The following is a 13,779-nucleotide window of genomic DNA, read 5'->3' as shown; positions in this document are numbered from 1 at the left end:
ATTTTAAAGGCCTAATTCCTACAGTTTTAGGTTTGGTATCTACCAAATGTTTGGCATAATAATTGTCATTTTATTGAGAGGAAGAGATGAGTTTTTATTATGTTTATTAGTCGAGAAGGAAACCTTGGGGCATAAGATCAATATCATGCCTCATCTTTTGTATAAAAAAGACCAATTACAATAATTTTTCTAGAAGATCTTGCCTAAATTTAATTTGTTTAGGCTAAATAAAAATGAATAATAATACTTTTAATTCTTTAATCAAGTTTATCTCAATTATTGATTTAATCTCTCACGTTTAATTTTTATTGATTTAATCTTTTAAGTTTGCATGGATTATCGATTTGATCCTTGTTATTGAAAAAAAGGTAATGCTATCAAAATACGTTGATATTAATAACAAAATATTGGTGGCAGTCATGTAAATTAATGAAAAAAGTGTAATTACTTAACTAAAAAAAGACTAATTTGAAGGCTAATGCATTCTCAATTAAATATATATATATATACATGTTAGATAATTAACATACTTTACACATTAGGTTAATTTGAAAGTCAATTTGTATTTTAAAAGTTAGAGGACTATTATAATAATTTAAAAAAACATTTAGACTAAATTGATAAAAATTAAAATTTAAAGATTAAATCAATAATTGAGACAAACTTAAAGATTGAAAGTTTTATTAGAATTTATTAATCCTATAATCATTAAAATTTAAAATTTAAACCATCCATTTTAATCCTAATATGTTAACGCAAAATACACTATGAAATCATGGACTGGGTTTTCTCTTGAATTGAAATGGTCATGTATTATCTAATATAATTTGATATCAATGCAAAATATCAATAGGGTTAGGTCTATTTAAAATTGATAGTTCCACATAATGTAGTAAATTAAAATTTAAATTCTTATTAAAAATAGTGCTCACATTTAGTGTTCGAAAATACTTCAAATAAAATTATCTTTAATAAAAAAAATACTTGTGAGTAATAAAAAAAATATCAACACAAAAATGGTAATAGCTTTTGTGTTTGTCTCTCTGTGCACCAGATTATCTTTACGTACAAAAAAATGATATTAAAATTAATGATTTAATGATGAATGACGAGAAGTGAGAACAGAATACCATGGGCTAAACGAGGGAGATTTCTAGGGATAAAATTTTGTTCTTTTATTATTGACTAGAATCTAACATTTAGGGCTTAGTTAGAGACAGAGTAGATAGTTTTCACTAAGATATGCAATTCAACAAATGACTTTTTTTTTCTTTTTTCCTTTTTTTAAATGCAATCCAATCCATATCAATATAGGCATATACACATATATTTATACACATAAAAGGAGGAAGTGTGATTGGAGAGGAACAAAATTGAAGAATCTGATTCATTTAAAATGGATATCTTCACAATTGAGAAAGGTAATTAAAAATAAAAAAGGACTTGAGCTTGAGATTCAATCATAAAGAGATTGGCCATAATTATTAATTAATTGGATCTTCTAATAATATATTTGAATCCAATTTGAATGCCTCTTTCGAATATTTTATTGGGCATTGCAACCATCGGTAAGGAAACACAAAAGGAAGCATCAATGTGGCTCTAGCATTTGTGGAATAAGTAGAAGATGCAAACATAGTCTCATAGCCAGACTTAATCGTACGAGAAAAAGAATAATGTTAGGTTGATTAATTTCTCACAAGACTTGACATTTTTTACACGTTTACTTTATTAATTTAAGGAAAATCTTATTTTGATTATTTACAATTTTTCTATTAAAAATTATTTTATTTCATCAAAAGGTAAATATTCTTCAGAAATTATAATTATTTTCAAGACCAAAGTTATGGTATATGAATTTATTGAAATGATGTTTATAATATATGGACTAAAGATTGATTGTGTTTTGTACTGGAGACAACTATATTGATTGGAAAGATGTTTTATTGAAAGATAGACATATTTTTTTAAAAATATTTTATGGGACATGATGAAGAGGTGTAATATGGATGATAGAGCGGCCGGAATCAGGTAAAAAGAAAAAAAAAAAAACCACTAAAAAGAACTTGACCAGAAATTTAATTACTTTGAAGGTTTTGGAAATATTTTTGAAATAAGGTCTTTCATTCTCATTAATTGCTTAAGGTTAAATGACATAAATGCCTTAAATTATTAAAAAAAAAGAAGTAAAATTTGAGCAAAGTCCTTCACTGTTAATAAATCACATAAGGTCCTTTGCTGTAAATAATTTTAGTGTCGATACATTACACAAGTTCTTTTGGTATCAATATGCCAAATAAGGTCCTTTGGTTTTTAAATTTCTGCACTATGTATCCATGGAAGTTGCTCGCATATATTGGAAGAGCCTAACATATGATGGAAGAAACATTATTTATGGCCCTAGCCACAAGTTGGTGAAAAGCAAGGAAGAGACAAATAAGAGGAGGAGGAGCAAAGAGATGGTGAAAAGCTAATAGGAGTTAGAACAACTCAATCAAGAGAGGCAATTGGAGCCCTGGCCATTAGTTTGAAATGGTGATTTCTAATTTCAATGGCTTCTCTGAAATTGATTCAAGTTCTCAACATGTAAGATGCATTCGATGGAAGATCGATGAGACTGAGTGATACAAGGCAAGGATAGACAAACAAGAAGAGGAAGAGGTGCTGCTAGTGGTGGTACAGAGGAGGATTGACAATGAGAAAGAGGAAAGGAAGGAAGAAAGGGCATTAAAGTTATTTAACCTTCAGTAATTTATGCCACTAAAGAACCTCATTTTAGAAAAGTTCTTAGGGCCTTATGAGCAACTAAATTTGTGATAAGTCTTTTTTAACAAATTTTTCAAAAATAAAAAATAGAATGCTTGCAGAGGAAAACAAGGTTAAGAGATAAATATGAAAAATAATAATAAAGTGAGGCAGGGTATTTTAAAACCCTTCTTGGTCATAATTTTTTGATTTTTAAATTTTAAAGTATATAAAGTTTTTCTTGGCCAAAAAAATATATAAAGTTTGAAACTTTAGATATGAGTTATTCTCAAAGACGAATATAAGGGGGTCATAACTTTCTTTGCATTTATTTTAATTTTTTTCTTTGTAAAAATTAGTGAATTGATTCTAGCCCTATATATTTTATATGATTTAAAAATTTACCCCATGTATGAGACCCTGGATTCTCCCTGTTTATTCTCCGGGTAAAAAAAAAATTATGATTTTTTTCTCTTTGTTAATGTTATCGAAGCAACAAATGATTAATCAACAAATATTCTCAAATTTCATATTAATAAACTTGACATAATTATAAACAAAAAATAAAATATACTTTGAAGATTTGAGAACAGAATGAGAAAAAAATAAATGCAAATAAATATGGTTATGAATGAGAGTGGGGCCAAACGAAGGGAGATCCAAAGTCCAAACAATAACGGTTAGAGATTCTGACTTTTCGCAAAGGTGACCTTAAAATAAAAGCAATACAATTTAAGGCATTGTTTGGATGTTTCAGTTTTTTCGTGCGCCATGCCTGCTGCTTCCCCACACCTAGGGATCCTCACAAGAAACACCCCATCTTAATTCTTAGCCCTTTATGTTCACACCTTTGCCCTCTCCACACACCACACGTGCCCCATTATCATTCTTTCATTCTCTTCTCTTTTTTTATTTTTTATTACTTATTAATTTCTTACTTCATGCATGGAATTCTCCTCCTGACTCCAACACAAAACAAGCGATGAGAAACAGTCTTACCGAGCTAGCTGCTTGTTCCGATTCTTCTTCTTCTTCTTCTAAACCCCATTGCCTCTGTCACCAACCCATTTCTTCGAGTTTTGGTTTTTTTTTTTTTTAGGCCATTGCAGTATGGGGATTGAGATCAATTTCTCAGCATTTTTTGTTTGCGTTTTTTAGAGAGTACTTGGGGAATCGGAAATCATGGGGTCTCTCTCCCTTTTAGTGGGTTGGATCTTGTACTTACAGAACTGTCACATCTCTGATCGTCTCTGGTGAAAAAGCAAGAAACTTCATGATCTGTTTCTGTTTTTCCTGAACTTGATCTGCAGTCTTGTCCCTTTTGCTTCCCAGATGTACCTTCCTTCATTCCTTTTGCTTCACAACATTTAGGACATGATAATCGCGTAACAAGTTGAGGATTCAGGGTAACTGGTAGGCCCGTAGTTTTCTGATATTGTTTCGTTTTCTGGGTTTAACACACAGACATATTCTAGATCAGATAATTCAGATCAAGCTTTCATGGAAGAGAGGAAGTTCGTGTGCAAGTATTGCAACAAGAAGTTCCCATGCGGCAAGTCTCTGGGAGGACACATCAGAACTCATATGAGCATTGAACATACATCACCTCAATCCAAGGAAGTTAGGAACAATGCCGATGATGGTGTCGTCAAGTTCGATGGTGGAAGGAAGCGGAAGAGAGATTTTGGGTCTGAAGAAGCTGCTTCTGGAAACCTCATTTATGGTCTCAGAGACAACCCCAAACAAACAACTAGGCTCGCAAGATCCAACGCTGCTGTACAGAAACAAAGGTTTTGCAAAGAATGTGGGAAAGGCTTTCTGTCTCTAAAAGCTCTGTGTGGCCACATGGCTTGTCATTCGGAGAAAGATAAAGGGACGACGACCAAGTTTGAGAACAATTCTGGGTTTAGCGTGAAGCAGAAGATGTTGATGATGGATAGCCAATCGGACACAGAGACTTCTGCTCCGAATTATCCTAGGAGATCCGGAAGAATGAGGTTCAAGACAGTGAATTCTAAGACAAATGATCACCCTTCCTCTGTTCCTCTGGCGAATGGTTCTTCCCCTGTGTCTGAGGTAGAGCAAGAACAAGAAGAGGTTGCCAGGTGTTTGATGTTATTGTCCAAAGACTCTACCTATAGGGATCGTTTCGTTTTGCCTACTGAGTCTTGGGACACGAGAATTACTTCAAAAAATGGTAAAAAAAGCTCTGTGTCTAATGGTTTTGAGATCGTGGAGGACAAGAGGAAGGTGGTGCTGTGTAAGAACATGAAGTTGAAGTCTGCTGAGATTGTTGATTCTGATAATTCAGGTTCTGGGTATTTCAGAAATGGTCCCAGAAAGTTGGATTTGGATGTAACAGTCGATAAGTATACCGGGAATGGAGAATTCAAGACACCAAAAGTTGCAGACAGGTCTGAGTCTGAGTTTGCTCAGAACTATGACACTGAATCTAGGAAGATGTTAATCAAGAACAGAGGAACCAGAAGCATTGAACCCAGAAAACTAATTTTGGAGGATATGGACTGTGATACAACAGATAGAGCGACAAAGGAACAATTCATCAATTGGAAAAAGAGAACAAGCTGTAATTCTCTTTGCCAACAAAATTCAATTGGTGTTTCTTGCAAAAAGACACCAAACGGTTTTCACAGTGAGGGATCATGGAAGCAAGAGAGCTTAAACAGTGAAAAAACTATCAGCGGCTCTTATGATTCAGCATATGATGAGAGTGACGAGAGCAGTACGGACACAGATGCTTATCCTTCTCCATTGCCTCCTAGCAGCAAGGTCATCAATGGAAAGAAGACCAGCAAGTCCAAGAAGAAATTGAAGTCAAAGAAAAGCAGAGAACATAGATGCCCCATCTGCTACAGAATTTTCAAGTCAGGCCAAGCATTAGGTGGTCATAAAAGGTCTCATTTTGTTGGAGGTTCTGAAGAGAACACACTAGTGATCAAACAAGGTTCTCCTGTTGTTCCATGCCTGATTGATCTCAATCTTCCTGCTCCTGTTGATTATTAGGGGAAACTAGCATCTGGGCTTTGCTTCTTTCAAGAGAATCTGCTAGCTTGGCGGCTGAAAATGTCTGGAAATCTGAGAATGTTCTTGTCATTATGCCATATGATGGAAGAAGCAATGGAAATGTACAGACAAATGGGTGAATCCTTTTTGGTTTGAAATCTCAAGGCCTCATCCATTAAATTGGTAGGTGATAGCTGTTTCTTTCATGTTAAAGGAACATGACAAGTTCTTAGTTGAATTTTTTGTTTCTTCTCCAGGGATTCTATTCACTTTCTGCAATTCTTAATTCCACCGTTCTTCGATTCAGTTAAGGATATTTGTCCTTTCATGTTTTCCAGTTCTTAAATGATAGGCTTGAGCTTTCAGACCTCACATGCTTTTTAGCAATCTTGGTGAGTCAGGTACTTCTGATGGCATGATAATTATGATAACAAAAAGATTCTAATTTCTCCACCCATGACTTTGCTTCAGACTTTAAATTCACAAAAAGGGTGTCTCTTGAACTCAGGTAACCTGACCCAACCTTGCCGCCTACATGTCTTTCCCCGAATTTTTTTTGGAGGGGGAGAACATAATCATCTATCTTTATAATTTTATTGAGTTTTACTTTTGATTACTATAAATTATTTCAGTATTTTTAGTTTTTATAATTTCAAACATATTGGGTAACAATTTGTTTTTTAAATCCCTATAGTTTCAATTTTTTCAATGTTTTTAGTCTTTATAAAGATTGAAAACATTAAAAAAAAAAACTATAAGAATTAAAAACAAAATCCAGTGAAACCATAGGTCCACAAATTATGTTTTCCAATATATATATATATATATATATTATGGGACCTACCTTCTTTTAAAGAATTTTGTGAATATGTGGGAAGATATTTCAAAGCTTGAACTTAATGGTCTCTCCTTGTGCACTTGACCCCAATATTTGTTAATTTAAAACAGAGTCCCATTTTACTTGCAATCACAATTAGTGATAAGCGTTTGATCGGACGTTCTTGCACCAGATATTACTGTTTTGCTGGTATGATCTTTTCCGACTGAAAAAGAGGAAGTGGTTAGAATATTCTTTACAACGAAGATATGATAATTTCTTATCGCGGAACAAGGAGGAAGCAAGCCTCTTTTTTTAATTTTGAGATTAGAATCTGAGGGTTGGGGTGGTTGTAAGGTCGCCTACCACTTAAGGTAGCGAATCATATAATTGCTCCATGTGCAGCTGTCAAAGCACAGGTCTAGTCTGCTTCAACAATTTACGTCACAGCTCAAACTAAAAGCTTTCGATCATGTCAAGCTGCAAAACGTTTGGTTAAACTTATTTTCCTTTAAAAAAAAAAAAACAAGACTAAACAAAAATAGATAAGAAAAGGTATTAAAAATAAATAAATATCTCCCCAAAATTTAGTTTGCCTCAATTTTATCATTCTCTTCATCCTCAAAAAAGGGGGGTCAAAAATCCACTCCAGCTTCAGCAAATCTTGAGTCAGGTAACAGAATGCTTTCCGTTTGAGTGTGTGGCAATCGGAAAGCACAATGAATTCAATAATTTTATGTCATGTTAGGTATTGGTATACAGACACGATACACACAAAAAAAAAAAAAACATAAGGTGTTTCTGAATTGAAGAATTCAGCATTTAATCTCTCCTAAACAATTCTCAAAGGCTTGTCTGCGCCACTTTTTAGACTACGTTTGTATAATGGATGCAGCAACTGGCACACTATTCGCCTTCTAGATTCCACTTCCACTAACTACATGGTATTAGCTACCCTACACTAGTTCCCACCAAGAGTTGCCTTATATGTTGCTGCTTCCAAATCCAATGACGTGTAATCTCAATATTTCCAAAGGTATGAACTCCAGAGTATGGCAGGGGCACCAGGTGAAAATGATAAATATTTATGTTGAGATCACAATACTGCTTCCGTATATGCAAGCCAGGAACAAAGGTCTGGTCTGCCCTCGAAGTATTCAAGATCTCCCAACTCGTGTAACTATATAACGCCCCTTTTCAAGATCATAGATTGTCTTTAGCTGAGGTTTTCTCCACTTAGATATAGACCATGCTGTAAACAATATTACAAAAATGGCAATAAGTAAGAGGAGTGTCGGTGATCCATTGCTGACGTTGGCAATCCAATTATGGTTCTGTGCATCTGAATCAGCTGTGCTTTGCAAGATAAAAGCTCCCAAAGCCCAATCAAGTGGAATACTTCCCACCTGATTAGCAACCTTAATCCTGACAAATTAATTCTAATCAATTAATAAATGCATCAACATGAAGAAATCAAACATATGCAGAACCAACCATAAGTAGATAAGAGCAAAAAGCAGGAACATATGGATATCATAAATACATCCACGCAAGAAAAAAAAAATTCTATCCCACTGTATCTGGAAAGTTAAGAGGTTTATAACCGCCTGAAACGATGCAATAACAGTGGAAGGTATGAATTCATCTCTCAGTTTAAGATATAATCCTGGATGCAAGACCTACCAGAAACAAATATCTAATGGCCACTAATAAATCAATTATGGTGAGACACAAGACGACTGGATTGTTCATTAACCCCATTGAACCACATTGAGGAGGATATCTAAACAGACCTAAGAAAATCTGTTTCATCTCAAACTAAAGGTCTGTTTGATTCGAGGGGAGAGAAAATAAATACATATAGACAATTTTAGCCCTAGCTTAATAAAATTGTTTTCTCCTCATAAAATATAGTTGTTAATGTTTTTAATATATAATTATCCATAAATCATATATATATATTGCCAATAATACATTCAATAATAATTAATTCATAGTTTTTAAAATAAAAGTATGAGCAAGCAGTAAGTTTATTAACATATAATAGAAAAATAGCAAAAGTAAAATGAAAGGACGAAGCCTTAGCCAAAAAATCTGATCTCCAACATAGATGATGACCTGAACGAAGGGAGCAACAATGGCGGTGCAAGATGGAAGGAGCATTTTTGGATTATCAAATCTTAGTAGGGGTATAATAATCCCACCATAACAAAATTATACCCCTCCCCTCCTTATCCCCCCATTTTGGAGGGGAGGGTTTGGAGGGGAAAATTTCCCCTCCCCTCCTCTCCCCTCCATTTTTACAATCCAAACAAGCGGAGGGAAGCAAAATCCCTCCCCTCCCCTCAAACCAAACATACCCTAAGTGATCAGTGCCAAGAAATATTATTATTCTCTCTGTCTTCATATCAACAAAAAGATTAATAAGGACATGTACCTTTCATCATCCAAAGCAATTCCAAGGCTGTCATGAAGCAAAGCAACAGTGTACGCTGAAGAGAAGCAATACCGAAGCAAATCTTCCTCATGAAGGGACTGATATTTTTTCTTCAGCTTTGACCAATCCTCTTCACAAAATTTTTGACCAGCTGCCATCAACTCTGACAAAAACGCCCTTGGTCCCAATTCAAAAAACTAACAGCACCAATGAAGAAACAGTGAATCGAGTAAGTTGCAAGCAAATCCAAGAATTCATGGAATGACAGTAACATAAAATTATTATAATCTCAGATGCATTCAATCAAGACAATAATAATAAAACGCACAATTATATAACACTAGACTCATGGCATGTTAACCATCGAGAAAGAGAACCTTGGATGTATAGAAGAAATTTTCTGTGGCAAGAAACTTCCCTTGAAGCCTAGGTACAAAAGTTGATCCGATGTCACAATGCTGATAGGAACATTTTTCTGTATCAATCAAAATAGTAAGGGGAAAAAACTCAATTATGAGAACTAAAAATGAAGATATGCCATGGTAAAGTGAACCACAGAATACAAATTGGTCAAAGCAAATATGACCTTTCCCTTTCTGTAATAGCATCAATGCAGCAGATCTGCACTCTGAAAAGTTTCCCCTACTTTGAAGAGTAGAAAGATATTGGTTCTCTTCCTTCATTGAACCAGGAGAGCGATCCCATGACTTATCATTGTGAGAATAGCCTTTGGGAGTGCAAGGATCAATTAGCAATCCCTTCTGAAGAGATTGAGTAGCTGCACTGAGGAGAATTAAGAATCAATACCAGACTCTTCTACAACCAGAAAATATTATGCAGTTCTGCATGCCGTAAATGAGGATAGCTGACCAAGAATTAACAAGCTATTATATGAGACGACAAGAAAATTAGCATTTCATATCCCAATAGAACAGATAATATAATATATAATATGTCAGGCATGGAACAAGGAATGTGTTATCCAGGCTAACCTTGATGGCCAATTAATGTTTACTTCCATTGCACATCAGCATCAATACAAAGCAAAATAGATATTATGTTCAGGATAGAGATGACATCAGTATAGTTTCATACCAAGTTTACCCCCAAGACATCAAGAATACTTACAATCATGTTAAAATTTTTAAGAATGTTAAGTGTACATCTCTAAGGTCATTCTTCATGAATGCAACAATTAAATCCATGAAATAAAGCATATTCTTTTAATGATAATTGTGTTTAAACATGCTCAAGACAAAGAAATCAGTCCCAGAATACAGCATTTAAAATTACCCATGTCAAACTCTCCAGATACAAGTGCTTCCCTCACTGAGTCATGAGCAGCATTCTGCAAAATTACAACCATTAGAAGGTCTCTAACAATATATGATTGCAATTCATACGTACAAATGCTCACTAATAGCCTATGAATCTAATTAGAGAATGCCATTAAATTTAGCACACTTCAAACATGTACAGGAAAGAAAGCCACCAAAAGATTAGTTAAAAAAATGAAGTGCACCCATAGGAAGCACACTGAAATGGGTTTTGACCATTGTTAAGAAAGCCAAACTGGCCAATGACATGAGCCTAAAGAACACAGCAAGACAAATAGCAATTACCAGGCCAAAATGAAGAAAGCTGTTGCTGTAAAGGTTGTAAGTGGTATTTCCAAGTCTAACAGCACGTAAGAACCCAGATGGAAATGACTCAGTTGATACAAATGTTACCTGAAAGTCAAGCAAAAATTCTAAGTTGTAATTCCATACATCATGCTCCCCAAGTGTATAATTCTAGCCTAAATTTAAAACTCATAAAGCAAACAACAAATCAGTTGAAACCTGAAGGGTTTTGTAGCAGTATTAACAATCATGTAGTAGCTCATGACTTTGGAAAATAAAAGATTCTGACATCTAATGATAGTGTTAGATTCTTAAGCTTTCCTTCCATTATGTAAAGGAAAATGCTTACCAATAATCCATGTCAATTCAGACACAACTTTTTATGTACAAGTAATCCCACAATGGTTGGATTCTAGATGGAAAAGAGAACTGTAAACAGAATGCTGAATGCCACAATCTTCCCAATTGCTTAAGGAGCAAAATCATAATTCACAGTCAGCAACTTTTCTGTAAGGTTCTTTCTTTATGATCAATTTATTAGAGAAGAATAATGGGCAAGAATTATGGATTGAATCAAGCTTCCAGGAGAATCCCCTGCCATCAACAATCTAGAGCGGGTGACCATGCTTCTAATTATTGGTTTATGTGTCTCAAAATAGTTGTGATCAAGCCCTAAATTGTGTTATGGCACAAAACAACTTGGTTCTGGATATCATGATAGACTTAAAAATTTTGGATCTATGGGTAAAGAGAAAAAGTGACTGCACCTGAGCAGAAGCCCCACCAAGTTCAATAATCCCTGTTGTATGCAAAGGATCACCTCCAAGTGTGCCAAGTGCATGGTTTGCAACAACCCAAGCATATACTCCTTCATCGGAACCTATTCAACCAAATATTGAACGATCGTATCAGAAGTGAAGCAGCCAATAGTCACATATATGTTGGTTCATCATATCATTGAACATTGTAAAACAAACAGAAAGGGAAGGGGAAAACAAGAAAAAACATAACATTATCTTCATGACGCAAAGATGGAAGGCATTGAAATGAGATCAAGACAAGTTGTAATTTTTTTTTGGGGGAAAAAAAGCAAAACGTGAAAGATATGGCGTTAAAAATTGAATACCAATCACCTGCGGCTCTCTGCGTATTAAGACCCCGGGGGAGGGGGGAGATAGCACTGAAAACAGTTTACTCTGTCAACAAAGCAATCATATTTGTAGTTCCGTTTATTACACAGCAGTTGATCAATTCTATCTTTCTTTGATAGTTCAAATAAAAAGAGGACTAACAAAAATTCCACTGTACTAATGCAGGGGTATTCTGTTTACGAAATAGAGTTAATGATGTTAGCTGCATGAGTATCATTCATTGTATTGTCTTCCTTGGAACTCTTACATTTTACATTAATGCAAAAGAATTGACAAGTTAAACATGAAGTAGCAGCGTCGGTAGGAAGAGAACCTGTAATGACAGAAGCCCACTCGTCCCTAAATTTAAACCCAGATGAGCAGAGCAATCTCCTACATGATTCCAGAATCCGCTGCTGCACATTTACTTCCAGCATCCTCAACCCAGCCGTCGCCATCAGTCGAATTTCCGTATCCCTCCAAGATTCCTTTGGAATTTTACTCTTTCCAAAATCCAGAAGCTCCAAAAGAGAGTGGCCAGCCCCATCTGGCTCCCCCACAAATGACGAAAGACCTGGGTTTACTCTCATCGAAGACAAACCATCCTTCCCAAAATCAAACACTGGATTCCCACCTTCCAACCTGTACTTTAACACGTGAATCCTGGTCCCGGTGCTCCCTCCATCAATAACGATCGCAAATTTTGTTACCACGGAATAATGCGAACTGTTGCCAGAGAAGATTGCGTAACCGATGAAAAAAGCAAGGGCGATCAGAATCGAAGAGAAAACAAAACAGTTGGACCTGAAAACACTCTTAGAATTGCGCGAAAAGAGACCCGAGCGAGCGCTGGGGCGAAGATGAAGCTTAATCGGATTCGGATCCATGCGTCTAGATTTGGAATTGACCCGAGTACGGGCATTCAACCGTCGCATGAAAATCCGAAGGGAGAAAGCGAGAAAAACATGAGATGTATGAAAGGGGTTGATTCGAGGAAGCTCAGGTGGGTGTTGGGACGGAGAGGGCGTCAATCATGGAAAGCTTCGCCCTCTCTGCCTTCTCTTCCTCGGTTCTTTCCTCTCCCCCTCTGCTCTTGTTGCGCGTATCGGAGTGATTTCTTTTTTTTTTTCAAGTACTGTTTCACAGAATTCAAATCTATGACATATCAACGAGACAACAACATCATCAATTATTCTCAACCCTGTCTCAGACTAATTTGACCATTTGACCCATTTCTTTTGGGAGTTATTACTAATTACTAATATTATAAAGTCATTACTTTTTTTTTTTCAAAAGTAAAAACACAACAATCATTCCATATAGTTTTCTCCAAGTTTACTTTCAGTTTATATAACCACATTAAATTATAAAGATTATAAATATTAAAAACACTAAAAATAAATTATAGAGATTAGAAATAAAATCCGAGAACAATGGTTATGTTTCCCTTTTCGAATCATGACTAGACTACAATTGTAGGATAAACATATATGCTATTTGTTTAATTTTTATTATCTTAATGTATTCGTTTTTTTTTTACCCAGAAAAAAAATACTTGTTCTTTAGATTTAGATCGTGTTATATTAATTTTTTATTTTGTAATATATATATGATTCCAATCAAAAATGGAAAAAATAATAATAGTTTGGCGAATATAATGATGGTGGCGTTACTTTCAGTTGTGTTAACTATGCTGCAAAGGTGTGATTAGTTGAGCGTGTTAAATGCTCCTCTTCTAAAGTTAATCCTATGTTTTCAATGTGTTGTTGTCATAAAAAATTCAAGTTCCCAATTTAGAAGATCCTCCTGAAGGTCTCTATAAATTGTTCATGGACAAGGATTGTGTACACTCAAAAACCTTCCAATCAAATATCAGGGCATATAATAATACATTTAGCTTCATTTTGATGGGTGGTAAAATTGATCATAGCTTGAATAATGAGGGTGGACCATACACATTTGTTATGTCTGGCCAAACTTATCACCGTCTTGACAGTCTACTCC

The 13,779-nt window shown here is 34.9% G+C and overlaps 2 protein-coding genes across 2 annotated transcripts; one reads left to right on the top strand and one right to left on the bottom strand.

The window, feature by feature from the left end:
• The first annotated feature begins 3,704 nt into the window (after nt 1–3,704).
• Nucleotides 3,705–6,127, top strand: LOC129312198 (uncharacterized). Its single transcript, XM_054954826.1, has one exon. The coding sequence runs from the start codon at nt 4,246–4,248 to the stop codon at nt 5,767–5,769; it is 1,524 nt and encodes a 507-aa protein (XP_054810801.1). The 5' UTR covers nt 3,705–4,245; the 3' UTR covers nt 5,770–6,127.
• Nucleotides 6,128–7,255: 1,128 nt separating this feature from the next.
• Nucleotides 7,256–12,919, bottom strand: LOC129311743 (probable apyrase 6). The gene is made up of 8 exons (XM_054954180.1): nt 12,110–12,919; nt 11,413–11,525; nt 10,646–10,753; nt 10,317–10,371; nt 9,610–9,801; nt 9,401–9,498; nt 9,024–9,220; nt 7,256–8,011 (listed from the first exon to the last, which is right to left on the bottom strand). Exons 1-8 carry the CDS (start codon nt 12,708–12,710, stop codon nt 7,744–7,746), a joined length of 1,632 nt encoding a protein of 543 aa, XP_054810155.1. The 5' UTR covers nt 12,711–12,919; the 3' UTR covers nt 7,256–7,743.
• Between the last annotated feature and the right edge of the window lie 860 nt (nt 12,920–13,779).

The sequence above is a fragment of the Prosopis cineraria genome, unplaced genomic scaffold (assembly GCF_029017545.1).
Source record: "Prosopis cineraria cultivar Desert tree isolate PC_DT_omini unplaced genomic scaffold, ASM2901754v1 PC5, whole genome shotgun sequence".
Taxonomy (NCBI): domain Eukaryota; kingdom Viridiplantae; phylum Streptophyta; class Magnoliopsida; order Fabales; family Fabaceae; genus Prosopis; species Prosopis cineraria.
Note: the sequence above shows the minus strand (reverse complement) of the source record. Positions and strands in the feature narration are given on the sequence as shown.

Excerpts from the sequence above, each read along its gene's own strand:
- LOC129312198 (XM_054954826.1), top strand. The coding sequence starts at position 4,246 with ATGGAAGAGAGGAAGTTCGTGTGCAAGTATTGCAACAAGAAGTTCCCA.
- LOC129311743 (XM_054954180.1), bottom strand. The coding sequence starts at position 12,710 with ATGCGACGGTTGAATGCCCGTACTCGGGTCAATTCCAAATCTAGACGC. Across the intron at positions 10,754-11,412 it reads TTGGTGGGGCTTCTGCTCAG|GTAACATTTGTATCAACTGA; the intron begins GTGCAGTCACTT and ends CTTGACTTTCAG. Across the intron at positions 10,372-10,645 it reads GCTTTCTTCATTTTGGCCTG|AATGCTGCTCATGACTCAGT; the intron begins GTAATTGCTATT and ends GTAATTTTGCAG.